Source organism: Aedes albopictus, chromosome 2 (genome assembly GCF_035046485.1).
Source record: "Aedes albopictus strain Foshan chromosome 2, AalbF5, whole genome shotgun sequence".
Taxonomy (NCBI): Eukaryota; Metazoa; Arthropoda; class Insecta; order Diptera; family Culicidae; genus Aedes; species Aedes albopictus.
Window position 1 is genome coordinate 306657506 of NC_085137.1, and position 19976 is coordinate 306677481.

The 19976-nt window shown below is 37.5% G+C and overlaps 1 protein-coding gene across 22 annotated transcripts in view; it reads left to right on the forward strand.

The window, feature by feature from the left end:
- The window catches only part of LOC109428702 (glucose transporter type 1), a 916963-nt gene that overhangs the window by 812333 nt on the left and 84654 nt on the right, over positions 1 to 19976 (forward strand). For 19 of the 22 annotated variants that reach the window (XR_009997807.1, XR_009997808.1, XM_062852201.1 and 16 more), the window contains one exon: positions 1027 to 1053. The exons of the other annotated variants lie outside the window; for them this stretch is intronic. Coding sequence is in view for 17 of the 19 variants with exons in the window: in XM_062852201.1 (XP_062708185.1) it covers positions 1027 to 1053 (27 nt within the window). In the remaining 2 variants the exon portion in view is untranslated. The remainder of the gene's footprint in view (positions 1 to 1026; positions 1054 to 19976) is intronic. 22 annotated transcript variants of the gene reach the window in all.

A 19976-nucleotide genomic window follows, 5' to 3' on the forward strand; every position in this document is an offset into this window, starting at 1 on the left:
TTATAAACCGAATATTTAAACAACGCTCTAGATGTATGCAGCCTGAATATTGGTAACTTTTTTTTTCGCGGTTCAAAAGTTATAAAAGCTGGGCTATTGTAATAGTTTTACCAAAAACTTTAAAAAAAAACCTAATCGTATCTACGAAACCATACGTATGAAATACAAAAGATTATTGGATGTTTTCTTTACCACAAACAAGTCTTATTTTAAGACTTCATAAAAAATAAAATATAAATTTATTTCAATAAAATTCGTAAAAAATATAAAAGCTTGGGCTAGTTAGTGAAAAAACATATACCTATTAGCCCTTGCAAAAAAAAATCAATCGAAACGTTTCATGTAAGTCTTAGATTCACCTTGTCAAAGTTGATTCTGTTATTAGAAAAAAAAAAAAAAAAAAAAAAAAAAAAGGCGCATGTATTACCCAAAATTGTATGAAGTGATCGGGAATTTATTTTTTACTAACGGTTACGTCTGCTTGTCCGCTCTTCCATCGCATCGTTTTGCCTAATAGAAGCGGATTCCAATCGTTTGTTGCCTGGTTTCCGAGATTTTGCAGAAATTTACGTGACCATTGTCCTGTGGCGGAGTCAAGCATGCTCGTCACGGCTACCAATACAATTTCGCTTCTATTGTATTTGGTCGATTCTGATGTTTTGCTCTCTGATCAGGTGCCGGTAAGTCTAGAATTGATCAAACAATGCAAAGCTGGACAGCGAATAGGTGGAGTTGCATTATTTTTGGACTGGATTAACCAACTGGATTAACAGTCCGGATAAAAGGACGCTAGGAGATACAAATTAGACTTTAAACAAGGGAAGAATTTGGTTAAACGAGATATACAGTTTACAGGTACGCGCCGGTATCACAATTTACAAAAGTCGACAATTCGTAATTTCAATCCAGTGGGAACATCTGCACAATATTTACATTCATTTTCTATTTTTCTTCAATTATCTGTACTTTATATAATTTTCACAAAACAAGAAACAATAACTTAACATTTTCCTGTTTTATTCATAGACATATTCGTGATAGTAGACTGTACGGGTAAGTTACTTTCTGTTGATCCAACAACATTCCACAATCCTTCAAACCGTCCCATTCCTGGAACATTTCCGCATTCCAAAACTCTCCACTTCCTCCAATACCCTGTGGACTCCATTTTCAAACTTTTCCAAAATTCTGGACAAAACTGATCGCAAAAGTCAGCCAGTGAACGCACTTTTTTGGGTTCTGTTTCTTTCTCAATTTACCGGCTTATTTCGAACGTTCGATTATTCCTGTTCTGGTGCATGAGTTACCCAGTTGCGTTTCTGAATTATTAAGTTTCGAACTTTTCAATTTTAAATTTATAATTCTTTCCACTCCCGGCCACTGTAGAGGGCTAGCGATGATGCATAATTTAAATTATTAGTTGTCAATTATCGCCAGAAATATCGATATCGAAATTGTTTTCATATTTTCCACATTAATCACCCACGTCCATTCACGCCTTCCCGCCTGTCCTTGCTGTCCACCTCCGAGTGGGATTCTCCATCATGATCCCATAATTCCCATCCTTCCTCATTCCTCACCAGCATTGGTGCTCATTGACTCATTTGGTCGCTGCACAACGGGACAGAAACTTAGGTTTGTTGGCCGACAAATATAGTGGTCTGGGCGTGTAAAGCGTTCGGATAGTTCCGTAGCGTTTAAGTCTCCTTCGAGGATCAAAAAGAACTATGTATAAATCTTACGTTTCCAACGTTTCTTTGAAAATGCTACAAAAGTACCAAAAAACTCCACAAAGCAGTCGTCATCAATACACATAGGGAATCGCGCCACTTGGGCGGTGGCTTCTATATTCGTCTGTTTTCCACTATAACTCAGTCAAATTTGAACCAATTGACACAACTTTTGGAATGTGGTGAGATAGGTATAGTATCTACCCGTGTACAACATTTCAAGTCAATTGGTTCAAAATTGACTGAGTTATAGTGGAAAACAGACGAATATAGAAGCCAACGCCCAAGTGGCGCGATACCCTAGCTTTAGAGAAAATAATAATAATAATAATAACAATAATAAACTTTCATATGTTACGGCAACGACTAGATCAATTCTATATCTAAAATAGAAGCATCCAAACCAAATACATTTCTCTAGGCTAAATTGTCATTTGCAACCAATCCTTTCAATGTACTTAAGCTCAACTCAATTTATAAATTGAAAAGAAAAATAATTAACAATGCATGCTTGTTGCTAAAATGTTATAGAAGGTTCGGACATAATGGATATCCGGGACGAAATGGGCAACACTAATTTAATTCAAGCCGTTGGGTTTAACGTTACGCAGAAAAAAATGATAAATATTGGAGAGGAGATATGCTTAGTTGGATTGGCTATTTTGGGTGAAACGAATAATAAACATTATAACAGATGACATGACTCCAAACTATTCCAATATTGTTGTGCTGAGTGGCAGCCCAGATGTCAATCTGATGCTTTACCCAACACTTCGATATCGGAATAGCTGGCTCAGGGCCAATGAAGTCATGTGATGCTCCAGTGCAAGCTAACTCATCATTCATTTTCAGCGATTGAAGAATGGCCAGGCACCCATACAAGGTGAACAGCATTTGCTGAATTCAGCTCCTCGATTTGAGTTCGACAAGCGATAACTAACTTTGACCTAGAGTTTGCCGAAGCAAGTGCTTTAATAGCAGCCTGGCTATCTGAAAAAAGTACATATATGACTTTGTTCATTACGTGTTGCTGAAGTGCTGATTGCACTCCACACATAAGAGCAAAGATTTCAGCCTGAAAAACGGTGCAGTGTCTACGAAGTGAGTAAGGCTGATGTAGCCTTAGCTCACGAGAGTGGACACCAGCACCGTCTGAAATACTTCTCTCCGGGTAACCAAATATCCACTTTTCCTGGGAAGGGATTTTGAGAAAAATTACAAGCAATCGTAAGATCACTTGGAGCAAGGACCACTTTTCCAAGTTCATCAAAACTGGAAACAATGAGGTGTGTGTTGATCTGCGGTTCACAGAAATTTCCTCTAGTAAACCGAGTACCCATAAGCGGTAAGTGCAAGAAACTGCTTCTTGTTTAAGGACAGACTTGTTAGAATCCCAACATGGCCGCCACAATGGCCGACTTTGCCACCTACTCACGATTTCGAGGGCACAAATCTTTTCGTAAACAAAACCAGCGCACCTGATCTTCTTATTTTAGACTTATTACAAGTGAGCAAGAACAGAATAATAGAATACTTTATTGTGTGAAGCTTGCTTCTTGAGATTTGTGCGTTTGAAGTTTTGATGTACTGTTAAAGCGGGATGTTAAGAAGTTTGTCCTTAAGATGAATATGTAGTAGGGCAACATCAAAGAGAGCTTCGAGCACTGAAGAGAACACCCCAGACAATGCCATTTAGCACATCCATCGATCTAGTTTTGATTGGATTGTTCTCACTTTTGCTTTTTTGCCACCGCACAAGACAGCCATAGGCCAATATTGGACGAACATCAGTTGTGTTAATCCATTTGATATACTTGGGTTTTAGACCCCAAGTTGTACCAAAGGTTCACCGGCATTGCCTAAGGCCAAACAATATTTATTGATTCTCTATGTTGTACAGGAAAACAAACTCAACGTACTTTACCTGTTCACTGAACAGTGTTCAGTCACACAATTTCAAAATCAAAAAGATGCAAAGGTCGAACGTTATTACGGTTTCGCTTTTCTGTGAAAAGAATGATAAATATTTTACTTGGCTTTACCAAAAGGCGATATTAGCGACATCAACCATCAACTACCTGAAAAGAGCTTTGCATCAGGTCGAAAAGGGTGCTGATGCACATACCAGCTAACAATGTTAGGTAGTCGTCAGCAAAACCATAAGTACGAAAACCGCTATGATTGAGTTGCCTCAAGAGCGTATCTGCTACGAGATTCCACAAAAGCAGGGATAAGACTCCCCCTTGGGGGCATCCACAAACACTCAATTTCCTAGTCGCAGATTAGCGCAATGTCGCGAAGAGATGCCGGTTTTTGAGCATTTGGTGAATCCAATTGGAAATCATTGGTGATATACCATGACCCCGTGCGACTTCCAAAATGGCATCGAAAGCCACGTTGAAGAAAGCACCCTCGATATCTAAGAAAACACCCAAGCAGGATTACTTTTCAGCGATTGCCTTCTTGATATCGTAAACAACTTTATGTAAAAGAGTCACAGTGGACTTTCCAGATTGGTAAGCATGTTGGTTCACATGAAAAGGCACATTGGCCAGATGAACATGACGGAAGTGATGATCGACAATGCATTCTAAGCATTTCAGAAGAAAAGAGGTCAAACTGATAGGTCTGAAGCTCTTTGCTTCTTCATACGACGCACGATCCACTTTCGGGATAAACTTTACAGTAATATCCCGCCAGGATTTGGGAATATACCCTGTAGTAAAACTGCAAACAAGTAGTTGTTTCAAAACAAGTTTGAAGTGATCAAATCCCTTCTGAAGCAAAATAGAATAAATCCCATCTACCCCAGGAGATTTGAAAGGAGCAAAACTATTAAGTGCCCATTCAATCGATTCTAAAATTATGATACTCCAAGCCGAAGCTAAAAAATCATAGCTACAAGAAAAGACATCAAGTTCATCCGTGGAAGTGTGTACTGAACAAACATTTCAAAACTTTCTCATGAGAGGAAGTGAAATCAGCATTTGGCAAACGAAGTTCGTTTACTTGAAAATCCTTAGATTTTGCAAGGATTTTATTCAACCGACTGGCTTCACTCAGACTGGAAGTATTTGTACAAAGGTTTTTTCAGCCGGATCGTTCAGCAGACCGAAGAGCTTTCTGGTAGGCCTTGCGAGCCGACCTGAAAGCCTCCGATCCAGCAGAACGTCGTCTGTTCCAACTCTTTCTACATTGCTTCCTGAGCTTCGCGCTTCGCCAGATCAGAGTTCCACCAAGGGATTCCTCTTGTGGTCTTCACAGACCGCAGAGGGCAAGCTTCTTCAAAAGCTTCCATGATGAATGCCGTTGTAGTATCAACGGCATCATCTAAATCACTTGGATTGTCAATGGATGGTGAGTATCCATGAATTTTGGCTGCAATCAAATCGGTAAAGAGATCACAGTTGGTTGACCGGGAATTCCTGAAACGCAAAGTTTGCGAAGTAACATTCGCATGTTCAAACAAGATGTAGCGGTGGTCAGATAAAGATTCTTCATCTGACACATGCCAATTGGTCAGCTCGTGACTAATTCTGCTAGAGCAAAGCGTTATGTTTAACACTTCCTCTCTAGCAGATACCATGAAGGTTGGGTGGTTGCCTATGTTAACTAATCCAAGATCTGTACTACTTAAGTATTCCATCAAACTGGAGCCTCTCAAATTGATGTCTGAGCTGCCCCAGATTATACGGTGAGCATTAGCATCACTACCAACAATTAGCGGAAGGCCTTTTGAAGTGCAGTATGCAATGACTTGCTTGAAAGCATCCGTAGGGGATGGTTCATCATGCGGTAAATACACCGAACAATAAACGTATTTCCTGTTGAGGTTTCCAACAGATACATCGATTGTGATAGCACATACATCTCTAGTAGTTAGCTCAGAGATGAGTGTATGCGGCATGCGAAACCATATAGGTGAAAATTTAAACCAATTAATAACATCTTTATAATCCCGCCCTTATTCAGCTTAACTGAAGTGATAAGGACAACCGTGTGACTAAAATTTTGAAAAATTTTATGGCAGATATGCACCAAAGCCGTTTTGTTCTAAAAGTATGTTGAATAGGCTGTCCCAAAAAAAAATCGATGTTCGAAATATCAAGGTGCTCAATCCTTAAACGTAAGATATGCATATTTGAAGCATTCTTGTAGAACATTTCGATTTCTAAAAAATCATTTAGGGGTTCCGCCAGTGCAATTTTTGAAAAATGACCCTCTTTTATGCAAATTCTCAAAACATCATAGGGTGACGAAGGGTATTATCGGCAGGTTTGTTCTCTTCGTCATGGGGAGTTTTTGTGGGCCGAATTGCCTGAAATTTGAACATACACATAACTCAGCTTGGAAGCAAGACGAAGAATACAAAACTGCCCAAAAGTCGTATTATTTTTTACTTCTGAATTTTGTATTTATTGCTGTCAAAATTTAACCTCAATTCATCTAAGGAAATATATTTACATAGCATCTCAAAATTGGCAATTTTATACAACAATCGACGTTTATTCGAGCAACTATGCACCACAGTGCCGGAGTTTCATACAAAATCTTCCAATTAGAAAATTGTTTTAATTACCTTGACAATTACATTGCATTGTATTGATTAGTCTGAAGTTTTGTGTTATGCTAGAGCTAGAAAATTTAATTTACTAAGCTTTGGGAAGTTCTGGACTTTCTATTCTTTATTACACCAATGAACCTAACCTCAAAATGACTGACAACTCTCGGGTCATTTTGACAGATGTAACATGAGCATGAAAAGGACGGCCACAAGATCGAAATGGTGAAATCTAACAGAGTAAAACTAAGACGACCCAAATTGAACCTTCCGTTCGCAAGTGCATAACGTGCGGTCCCACGTATGCCACTGCATAGATAACACTTATGAATAGGATTAACAGATAAAATTATCGTGGTTAGAAATTGAAAAAAAAAATTGCGCATATATTTTTTTGGCAAATGTTGATAAAAAATGCTCGAAAAAATAACCTCTTATCAACTCAAAAAAGGCTATGCCGTCAACATAAACACAATATTCACCATATAGCAGTCCATACAAAAAAATTAAAAAAAAATCAAAAGTTGAAAAATATTAATAATATTAAAAAAAAAATTATTCTTTTTTTTTAATTTTATGATAGGGTCTTTTTAATAAAAAAAAATCCCTAACGTAACCTCTAAATGATATTTTAGAAAATAGAAATATTCACCAGTTTTACTGAAACTGTTATGAATTAGGAATTAGTACTATTTTTTCAAGTTCTCAAGCTGATTTTACGCATTTAATATTGTGCTATATATGACGTAAGAAAAAAAAATAAGAAATTTGACTACATACAGGGGATGACCAAAATGTTTGGGATGGGTCTTCTCTCACAAAAAAAATCGACATGCTGTAACTTTTCATGGAGTGCATCAAAAATTCTCAAATGTTGACTGTGTGTTAACCTATTAAATGTGCTCATTGGTACCCATTTGAGCAGGATTGGTTAACCGTTCTTGTAAAACACTATTTTTTAGACATCTAAGTTTTGAATAGTCATATTTCCGAAACCAGTGAATCGAATTTTATGAAATTTTGAACAGTACTAGCTTCGTGAAAGATCAACCAATTAAATGTGTACCAATGCAATGATGCACTTATAATAGGCAGACAAACAGTCAAAATTTGACCAAAAATAGTTGCCTTTCCCAAACATATAGGCCATCCCCTGTACTTTTACAAAAATTCAAAGTTTTCCTTATTTTCACGCCTTTTAACATATATAACCTCTTAAAGCACACATTTGCACAGGGTGTCCATTATGTCCCGAATCCTCTACAATTTAATCGAATGCCATCTGAAGCATATACACAAAATATTGCAATAAGTAATTACAGAAGGGAGTATTTTGGAAACATTTCAATTTTAAAATTAACCCTTAAAAGATGTGGACAACTTTTTTGCACAGTTTTACTTATAGCTTTTGACCCAATGGGTGGATTTTCAAAACCAAAATGTTTTTATCAAGGGGATTAGTTGTGCTATCATATGCATGTATGGAGATTATGCTATGCTAGAACATTTTGGAGATATAGCTGGAAATGTAGTGTACACCACTTGTTCTTAATTCGATTCCGCGTTATATTTCTATGTACATGTGATATATTTCAATGGAAATTGCACAATATTCTTTGTTTGAGTTGGGGCTGTTAGACAGAAATGTCTTATGTCCTTTTACAGCTGTAACATAGATCTCCAGGTTATCCAAAACGTCCAGAAGTTTTGAACTTTGTCTACTGAATACAAATAGTTGTGCTTACTTTTTCAATCACTTGAACATGCTGAATAACATTCAAATACACATTTTGAAACATGAAATGATGGTAGTCATGACCTGGTGATGTTCTAGGCAACTTAAAATAGCTCTGGAGTTCTGATTGTAAGGCCTTTATCTGTAATACTATATCAAACTTATGTATGAATGTCAGAACTGATTTCGTTAAATCCATACATGTAAATCAGAGTATGAAAGACTAACTGTACATCAATGGCGATACCTTAGGCCATCCAAATCATTCTGGAGTTAAGGCCTTTATATCTACACCCGTAATAACGCATCGGGAGCATTTAAAACTTGGTATGGTGCGTTTTGGTAGTCATAGAAGATCAGTTGAATCATATGATACTTGTATACACATCATAGAGGCATCCTGAAACATTCGAGCTATTCTGAAGTTGAGAAATATGATTTGAATTTGAAATGGTGTATCAACAGAAAGCACAAACATCAGAGTTTGCCCATTTGATTCATACACATAGTGCAAGCCATGGGAGAGAAGTTTCCAGAGCATCAGAGATATCTGAGGTCACCTTTCAGTATTATGTGGTTAAGGCCTTCAGATCTACACTCGTAACAAAGCACCCTACACGTTCAAAACTTGGTGCAGTGTGTTTCAGTAGACATAGATGATAAGTTCGACCATATATCATATCAAGCTTTAAGTTTCTAGAAATCCAAACCATTCTGAACCTAAAATATACGGTTTTCATTTGTAATGACCAATCAAGTGCACTAATATCAGCATTTATCTCATTTGATTCAAACATATAATACAAGTCGTGGGAGACAAATTTCCAGTACATCAGCGATATCTGCAGCGTCATTTTTTTATATTATATGGTTAAGGCCTCCAAATCCACACTCGTCACAAAGCATCGGCTACACGTTAAACTCACTATAATGCATTTTGGTAGTCGTAGATGATCAGTTGATTCACGTGATACTTAAATATACATCTTAGAAGCTTCCCGGATCATCCAAACTATTCCGAAAATGAGACATATGGTTTGCATGAACTCCTGGAGAAATCTTTGGAGAAATCACGGAGAAAATCCCGTGGAATTCCTGGAGGAATTCTCGAGGAATTCCTGCAGGATTTTTCAAAAGTTTCTTGAAGTAATTTCCGAGGAACTTCTTGAGGAATTCCAGAACAGCCCCTGAAGGAACTTCCAGGAAACTGCCGGGAACCTTGTGAAGGATTTCACGGGAACTCCTACAGGCATTTCTTAGGAACTCGTAGAGGTATTCTCGGAGAGAATATTACGATGAATTTCTGAGAATTTTTTGGGTAAATTCCTACACTTCAAAATACTATTAAAATCATTTTTATGTAAGTGGATGCAAAAATAACACAATTATATACCTAAAATATTATGAGATACAACAGAAATAATCGTGAAAGAATTACATCGATAAAGTAAAGAGATACAAGAGTAGAGCTTGCAGAGTGAATGTCTTAATTCCTGAATAGTTTGGATGACCTAGATCACACGGTGAATGTGGCAAAGTTAGAATTGTACTCTGAGGCTCTAGGTAAGAGTACCGTTATATTCCGCGAGCATTCGCTACAATAAAAATATCCAAAGATTTACAGATATTGACACCCATACTTAAAAATATATTGGGTCCATTTGTATGCCAGTGGACTCTCAAATAGCAACACATAGACATACTCGTAATATTATGAAGTGCAACAGACACAATCGTGAAAGAATTATGCTGATAGAGTGAAGTGAAACAATAGCAGATTTTTTCGTAGCAAAGCGGTTTATACTGAAAATTTGATCCACAAATTAACCCTAAAACCCCACCCCCACCTTTCCACCCCGTTGCTACGCCAGTGGATCTCGTGAACAAAGAAAAAAATGAACCACAGCGATTCATGTTATTCCATGCGCGTTGCAACAACTTTTAATTTGGGTTTTGTTCAGAAGTTCCTTTGAAAGAATGTCTACAAATTCAAAGCATAATATTACTTGCAGTACATATATGAAAATAAGTATTAAATCTGATATGTGTGCTCTAACATACAAGAAATATGATTGAATTGATCTAATATGTCTACTGCAATACTCTACACTAAGTTTGAAATGTAGCCGATGCAAGCTCGTGCCCAAGGAAGGAGTTTAGGGGGTTAAACCCCTCACATTTCCGAAATTCCATAAACTAGGTGCCACTCCGCTTTTACGAAAACTACGAAAAACCCCTCCCTTGTCTTTTTTTCTTGTGCACGAGCCGTAGCCGATGGTTTGCTACGGGTTGTAGATATGAAGGCCTTAGCCATATGCTATGTCAAGCGACCTCAGAAATCCCTGACGCACTAGAAATTTGTCTCCCATTTTTAGCATTATATGTATAAAACAAATGAGCAAATTCTGATATTTGTGCACTTCTTTTGATAGACCATTACACATGCAAATTATAAGTCTCATTTTCTGAATAGTTTGGATGATCCGGGAAGCTTCTAAGATGTATATTCAATTTTCACGTGAATCAACTGATCATCTATAACTACCAAAACGCGTTATAGTGAGTTTAACGTGTAGTTGATGCTTTGTTACGAGCGTTGATCTGAAGGCCTTAACCATATAATATAAAAAATGATGCTTCAGATATCGCTGATGAGCTGGAAATTTATCTCCCACTACTTGTATTATATGTTTGAATTAAATGAGATAAATGCTGATATTAGTGCACTTGATAGGTCATTACAAATGAAAACCGTATATTTTAGGTTCAGAATGGTTTGGATGATCTAGAAAAGCTTTAAGTCATATGATATATGGTCGAACTTATCATCTATGTCTACTAAAACACACTGCACCAAGATTTGAACGTGTAGGGTGCTTTGTTAGGAGTGTAGATCTGAAGGCCTTAACCACATAATACTGAAAAGTGACCTCAGATATCTCTGATGCTCTGGAAACTCCTCTCCCATGGCTTGCACTATGTGTATGAATCAAATGGGCAAACTCTGATGTTTGCGCACTTTTGTTGATATACCATTTCAAATTCAAATCATATTTCTCATCTTCAAAATAGTTCGAATGGTCCAGGGTGCCTCTATGATGTGTATACAAGTATCATATGATGCAACTGATCCTCTATGACTACCAAAACGTACTATATCAAGTTTGAAATGCTCCCGATGCGTTATTACGGGTATAGATATAAAGGCCTTAACTCCAGAATGATTTGGATGGCCTAAGGTATCGCCATTGATGTGCAGTTAGTCTTTCATACTCTGATTTACATGTATGGATCTAACGAAATCAGTTCTGACATTCATACATAAGTTTGATATAGTATTACAGATAAAGGCCTTACAATCAGAACTCCAGAGCTATTTTAAGTTGCCTAGAACATCACCAGGTCATGACTACCATCATTTCATGTTTCAAAATGTATATATGAATGTTATTCAGCAAGTTCAAGTGATTAAAAAAGTAAACACAATTATTTGTATTCAGTAGATAAAGTTCAAAACTTCTGGACGTTTTGGATAACCTGGAGATCTATGTTACAGCTGTAAAAGGACATAAGACATTTCTGTCTCACAGCCCCAACCCAAACAAAGAAGATTGTGCAATTTCCATTGAAATATATCACATGTACATAGAAATATAACGCGGAATCGAATGAAGAACAAGTGGTGTACACTACATTTCCAGCTATTTCTCCAAAATGTTCTAGCATAACATAATCTCCATATATGCATATGATAGCACAACTAATCCCCTTGATAAAACATTTTGGTTTTGAAAATCCACCCACTGGGTCAAAAGTTATAGGTAAATCTATGCAAAAAAATTGTCCACATCCTTTAAGGGTTAAAGAATTGATGAATTCAAGACTTTCAAAAACTCACTCAAGTTTTCTTAAAAACTTTAAAATAAATCCAATTACATTGAGATAAGTATACATTTTGCCAGGTGAAGCAAATTAATGCCCAGACCACTACAGGATTTGACCAACGAAATCTCGTTCTTGTCCCATTGTAAACCGTTAGTGGCCTAGTGACTCAGTGAGCGAGTCCGGAGGTTCCCGTATTTACACGGGGAGGAGACCAGAAGAAAATTCAAACGCGATACATCAATGACAATTATCGAGCAAATATTATCAGATTATTTCATATACAAATGTGCCTGCTACTCATATGATAATTCCCGAGATAATAGTCCACACGCCGCCGTGTGCAGCAGTAGACTGACCGCGTGGACATGAATTTACAACAGTTTTAAAGCGCGAGGACAATTGGCGCCAATCCTCGCCGTTTCACGTGCTTTTCATTTTCCTTTCTCGGCTTCGTGTACTGATTTACCACAAAACCACACCCAATTTCCGCCTAGATTCGAGCAAAAAAAAAAACCGCACCTCACCGAACGCCACTGAACACGTTTTAATCAAGCTGATTTTTTTTTTCCTCACTCTCTCACGCTCTGTTTTAATCACATATTTTCCAATTTGGCTTTCCATACCGCCATGGCTCATCTCACTGCTCATGGTCCACGCCACTCAGTACCTACACCTGCCTGCCGGCCTGCACATATGCGCATTTTGATTACCCTATCAGTTGATTTCGATGTTTGTAAATGAATTGAATTGAATTGGGATTGATTGCATCAATAAGTTCGTTCATTAGCCACAGAGCTCTGTTGTTTGTTGTTGTAGTTGTTGTTTGTGTTGAGGAAGAAACACTAACAAAATAGTGCGAGATTGATAGTTTAATAGGTCGATGTGTACGAAACATGTTGCTGCTTCCCGTTATTACACTTGTCCTTGCGTCAATCGGTTTCAACTTTGAAAATCATTAGCTTTCATATCGTACATAATCATACATTACGAATGTTTAGGCGAGTGCTAAAAATGTGTATTGTTTAGGATTGTCTGAATGAGTTCATGAGAATGAGCATGTGGATATAACGAAAAATTAGGCACGTTCTTCTGCATTTGGGAAATTTGTAAAATTCTAAAATTTCTTAGAATACCATGAAGGTTTTGTGGGGAAATTCCTAATAAAATTTATATAAAAATTTCTGCAGGAGTTCGAGTGGTCCTCACTCGGATTTCCGTAAGAATTTTGAATTATTTAAAACAGACCCCGCATCATTGCCAAGGTGAATCATGTGAAATCATGTGACTTTCCACTCCTTCACACTAACAAAAATTCGTTCCCACGACAACTGTGTAGGCGCAAATGTATACTCGATCTCTAGTAAAAACGGACATCGTACTAACATTCCTCCCCTTCCTCGATAACCGTAAAGTCATCCTTTGAGACTCTCAAAGATGTTCAAGAGCCTGTCCAATTTTTAAATTTTTAAACATTCTCACTCTTCTTACTCATTAAAATATTTTACTGTGTTGACAAAAGGTATTGGAAAATATTCAGACAAAGCTCTTTCAGTTAATACGATTGTTTTTTCCAGTGATTGTTTCTTTGCGCTTGAACTCTTGTAAATCTAGCAGGAATCATTCAGCTCAGTCTCACCCGTGAGTTTTTTGTTTTTTTTTTTGTTTTTTTTTCCAGAATAAAATATTTCAGCAATTACTTTTTAAGATTCCACCAAGTTTCGGAATTTATTGCTGGGTTTCTTTCAGAAAATCTTCCAAAACTTCTTTCAGAAATTCCTCTGGAGGATTCTTGAAAAAAAAACTCTGAAATAATTTCTCTAGGAATTCTAGCAGGAACTCCTTTAGGGATTCTTTCAAATAAAAAAAACCATATCAAAAATTATTTTTCAGATTCCTTTTGGAATTTCTCGAAAGATTCATACACAAAATCCTGCAGGAAGACTTTCAGGAAGGTATCTAATATTTTATTCAGAAATAAGTAAAAATATTCATCCAAAAGTTATAAAAGTGATATTTTATAGTTTTCCTCAGAAACTTCTGCAGATATTCTTCCAAAAAATCTTTCAAGGATAAAATTTGAAATTTTATTCAAGAATACCTTCAATGATTCCTCCACATATTCCTTCAAAAATCCTTCTAGGCCTAGGGATTCATTTTTTTTTCCTCCGCTGTTGGGGAATTTAAGCCACTGCGTCCAATAAGCTGAACTTTTGTGGCATGTCCCGTTTAAATATTCGCATCTAGCCAGCTAATTACCATGTGTCAAGTAATCAGCTTCTGCCACGACGCGTCGTCTCCCAGTCAGGTGCAATGGAATTAATAAACCCCAAGACCTTCCCAGGTTCTGCAGACCAGATCTCACTGGGTTGCAAGCAACCACTATTTAGAAATCTTTGCCTGCGCATGTATAAAGCACCACAACTGCAAAGCAGATGTTCCGAGGTTTCACATTCCGTATTACAGAAACGACAGATATCACTCTGAATCTGGCCAATATTTTTCAAGTGATACCTGCTCGGACAGTGTCCAGTTACTAGGCCAGTGTATGTACATAGAGCTCTCTTGTTGAGCTCTAAAAGCTTTTTGGTTTTATAAGCATTTGGTGTTATAAATCGTTTTGACTGATTGCAATTTTTGACATCCATCCAATTGGATATCACCCTCTGCTCAGCCCAGCATTTCAGATCCATTTTAATTGTACAGTTTGATATTCCGCAGAATGGTTCTGGACCAACAAATTGTAAATTGGAACCACTTTTAGCAAGCTCGTCTGCCATTTCATTCCCTTCAATGCCGCAGTGACCTGGAACCCAGTATAAGTTTACTGAGTTCCCTTGGCACAGCCTGCGCAGTGAAAGAATGCATTCCCAGACAAGCTTTGAAGTACATTTGTAAGCGCACAATGCTTTTAGTGCAGCTTGACTATCTGAGAAAATACAAATATTTGCATATCTGTATTTTCTCTCAAGGCAGATATTTGCGCATTTCAAAATAGCAAGAATCTCTGCTTGAAACACCGTAGGATAGTGTCCCATCGCCACTGATGTTTGTATTCCAGGGCCGTAGATTCCTGATCCCGTTTTTATTCCAACTTTTGAGCCATCTGTATAGAATTTGATTGATCCTTGACGAACAGTGGGACCTCCGACTTCCCAATCTGCACGAGTTGTTTCGTGCAACTTGTAAGGAACATCATGGTTCTCCACAGGTTTCATCCAGTCTTTAATCATTTTCATTACTGGCCTATTTTGGAAGTATTGTGAAATGCTCAGGTGACCTACAAGATCACCTGGCATAAACTTTTCAATTCGTTTAAGTCGCAGCAATTCCTTTTTTGCTTCTAATTGCACGTACTCGTGCAAAGGTAGCAGATTGAGAATCGCATCTAAAGCTTTTGATGGAGTGCTACGCATCGCTCCTGTAACAGCAATGGACGCAAGACGTTGGATTTTCGCAAGCTTCGATTGCGTGGTAGCCTCTTTTGTTTTTGGCCAGCAAACTAACGAAGCATACGTCACTTTTGGGCGGATTATGGCAGTATAAATCCACATTATCATTTTTGGTTTCAAGCCCCACTTCCTGCCAATAGTATTGGAGCATAACCAGAACGCACTTGTTACCTTACCGATCACGGACTCAATTTGAGCATTCCAGTTCAGTTTGGCATCCAGAATCAAACCTAAGTATTTGACTCGATCATTAGGATGAATTTGTATCCCTCCAAGCCGAAAAGCTTTTAGGTTGATCTTCCTTCTCCTAGTGAAAGGGACAATTACGACTGCTAAGGCCCTCCTTAATACACCATGAATGTGTATAGTTTAGGGCCCTTTGCATTCTCTCCGAAACAGTTTCGTCATACTTTCCTCTCACTATTATGACCATATCGTCTGCAAAGCCAACAACTTCGAAACCTCTTTCCTTCAAGCTTCTTAGAAGATCGTCTACAACTAAGGACCACATTAGTGGTGAGAGGACTCCTCCTTGAGGGCAACCCTTTGTTGCCCTTACTGTTATAGAAGAACTTCCCAGCTCAGAGGTGATTTATCTTTTTGCAAGCACAGTATGAATCCAATGTATGATACATTGGTCGAAGTTTTTATTCTCCATGGCACGCTTCATAGATGAATAGGAGGCATTATCAAATGCTCCTTCTATAACTAAAAAGGCGCATAGAGCTATTTCTTTTGCTGAAAACGTTTTTTCCACCTTTGTTACTAGCGAGTGAAGTGCCGTAACCGTTGACTTACCAGATTGATAAGCAAACTGGAAGTCAGACAGGGGATGCTCTTTTATGTAAGAAGAATTGATAAAATCCTTCAAAACCTTTTCCATAGTCTTCAACAAAACTGAAGAAAGACTAATTGGCCTATATGCTTTCGGATGCGTTTTATCTCGCTTCCCCTTTTTCGGGATAAAGATAACTTTTACAAGTCTCCATTTTGATGGAACGAAATTCAATCTTAAACTAGCCTTGAACATCTCAATTAGTGATGGAACCAACACCGCTTCTCCGTTTTAAATCAGTGCTGGAAATATTCCATCAACTCCTGCAGATTTAAAAGGCTGAAAAGATCTTATCGCATTTTCCACTCTGGCCTTCGTGAAAATTTCATCAGCTAAATCTGAGGCGGTGCTTACTGTACTATTTGACTCCATTGAGTTTATACTAGGACATCCTTCACCTTCCAGAGATATAGTATCATTGGAATCCACACTTAGAACCGAACCTGGAAAATGGGTTTCCATCATTAAATCCAATGTTTCACGAGGAGTTTTGGTAAAAGCTCCATCGTCGCGCTTCAGGTTTCCCAATTCATTTGCATGATCTTTTGCAAGCGTTTTTTGTAGTCTAGCAACTACAGGAGTACTGTTTATGTTTTCACATGTCAGCACCCAAGATTTTCTTTTAGATTTTCGTATTTCGTTGTTGTACTCAGTCAGGGCTTTCCTACACTGAGTCCAATCCGTTTGTTTCGCTCTATTGAACATTTTACGAGAAAATTTTCTTAGGCGATCCAGTTTAAAGTTCCACCATGACACGTCTCTAGTAGAAGACGATTGTATGGTGGGACAACTGCTGTTAAAGGAATTGATGATACTTTCATTTACTCTTTGAGAAAATGATTCCAACTTTTGGGTTGAATCGATAGTTTCCCCCATTGTAAATGAATGCGAATTCAACAATTCTACATATTGATCCCAGTTTGTCTTCCTGGGATTTCTAAATGCAGTTCTAGAATAATCTCCACCGCTCCAATTGAAGATTATGTGTTTATGATCAGATAGAGAAATCTCATCTGACACGTGCCAGTTTGTGATCTTGTCAAAGATTGCAGCGTTGCACAGTGTTAGATCCAAGACCTCTTGTCTGATTGCATTTAAGAAAGTAGGTTTATCACCATTATTACAAATGCCTATATTGTTCGAAGACAGATACTCTAATAGTGACTCACCTCGACTGTTAATATCCGTACTACCCCAAACCGTGTGATGCGCATTGGCGTCACAGCCAATGATGAACGATTTGTTGTTTTCTTTACAGAATTGAACAAATGATGCGATCTCAGGAGGAGGTACCTCAGGAACATCACCAGGAAAGTAAGCTGAAGCCACAGCGATCTCAGTTTTACCCCTAGTGGTTGGTACCTCTACCATGACCGCAACAATGTCCCTTCTGATAAACTCTGTAATAGGATAACATTTTAACGTTTTACGTACTAGGACAGCAGTTCTGGGAGAATCTTGTTGCTCATCATAAAATAGTTTACTATTTTGTGTCAGAACACCAAGAATCTTTCGTTTATTGGACCATGGTTCTTGAATAAGCGCCACTTTCAGTCCTTCTTTTTTAAACCTTCGACTCAACACAGCAGAAGCACCTTTTGCATGATGAAGGTTTACCTGTACAAACTTGATTCCAGTCATGAAAATATACATTTACCCACTTTTGGTAAGCCTCGGAATTGAGACTTAAGAAAAGTAGTCGATTATCCCGGAGACAAATTAGGTCCACTGCGTCATTGCTCCGTTTAACACAGTAAGGGCAAAAATACTGTGGAGGGTACCCTGGTACTCTACAGGCACCGTTAGCGGCTAGGTTTTTATTAGACCCCCCTAACCATTCATTCCTAGGCACGGTACGCATTAAGCCGCTTGACACCATGAATTAGGGGTCACCTGTTAGTGGACTCTTACCACCGGAACAGACGGTCCGTAGTGTTATTCTTAGCCAGTTGAAGGAACTGCTACCGACACTACACGGCTATCTAGGCTGATCGGGAATAGAAATTAATATTGATGATCAACTTCTTTCGAGCCCGAACAGCCGGAATTCATAGGGATTCATACTTCTGTTTCCTATTTTTTTTTATTTTTGCTGGATTTCTCATATAAAATCTTTAAAGAATTTCTTTACAAACTTTCCAGAGTTTCCTTCAGAAATTCTTAAAAAGATTCCTGCAAAAATATCTTTAAAGTTTACTTAGGAACCCCTGGATTTGTATGGATTTTTGTAGAAAATCCTGCAAAGATTCCTTTAGAAATCCTTCCAGGAATTCATTCAGAAATGCCTATGAGTATTCCTTTAGAAATTCTTCCTCGTTTTTTTTTAAATCGTCTTTAGGTTTCTTCAGATATTTGACCCAAATTTTTCTTCAAAAAACTTTCTATAGATTCCTCTAGAAAGAAGAAATCTCTCTCGTCGTTTACAAAATCTTCCACTATTTTTTTTTTCGAAATTGTTTCATGTTCCTTAGAGTTTGCTCCATAAATTTCTGCTAGAACTCCTCTAGAGAAACTTTTGAATTTCCTCATAAATTCCTCCAAAATATAAATTTGTAATTCTTCCAGAAATTTCTCCAGGTATTCCGAAAGAGAATTTGCCATTTATTTCATCCAGAATTTTTCCAGAGGTTTTTTTTGTAAAATTCTTCTATAATTACCTTCAGAAATTGCTCCAGGGATTTCCTCAAGAAGCCTTCAAGAGATTTTTATAAATCCTCCAGAAATTCCTTAAAAATTTTTTTTCAGAGATTCCCACAAAATTTCATCCAAGTATTGTTTCAGAAATTCTCCCAGGAGATCTCCACATATTCTTACAGGCAATCCTTCAGGTATTTCTTTACGAATTACTCCAGGAATTCCTACAAGAATTACTCCATGAATTTTATTGGAAATTCTTGCTGAAATGTCTCCCGGACTTACATTCTCCAGATATTCCTGCAGGGATTCCTCCAGAGATTCTTGCATAATTTCATTACGTGATTGCAGCAGGCATTCTTGCAGAGCAAAACTCATATTGAAATTTCTTCTAGAATTCATTTTGATAAAACCTCCTCCTTCGTAAAATCTTCAAGGGATTTTTTATTAGGCTATCTTCCAGAGATTCATTAAAAACTTTTTTCAGGGATTCCTACAAAAAATCATCCAACATTCTTTCAGATTTTTTTCTAGTGATTCCGCACGTATTCTTACGTAAATCGGCAATGACTGTATTATATTAATACCTCAATGACTGTATTAAATTTGTTCCTAGTTTCGTAAACTATATGAGAATGAACCATTCCTCCAGGGTTTTATTTTCATAGCTTGCTGCAGTGAGTTCATCATTGATTCCTCCAGAGATTTCTTCAAGAATTTATCTTGGGATTCCATCAGATATTTCCTCTTGGAATTTGTCCTGGGTTATCTTTAGGTTTCTCCAGTGATTTTTCCAGTACCTTTTTCGAGGTTTCTTTCAGAAATTTCTCCAGAGATCTTTCCTGCATTCCTTCAGGGATTTCTACAAGAATTTCCAATAATTCCATCTGGAATGATTCGAAGTGTTTCTGCAAGAATGTCTTCCAGAAATTCTTTCAGAAAATTTTACAAGAGATTATTAAAAAATAATTCAGGAATTTCTTGAAAATTTTGTACAAATTCCCCTTTAGGGGCCCATACAAGTTCTCCTTCAATAATTCATCCAGAAATTACTGTAGACATGGATTTCTTCAGATTTTTTATCCAGGGATTAGTATAGAACTTCTTCAAGGAATTCGCTAAGAAAGCTTTTCTAAGATACCCTTAA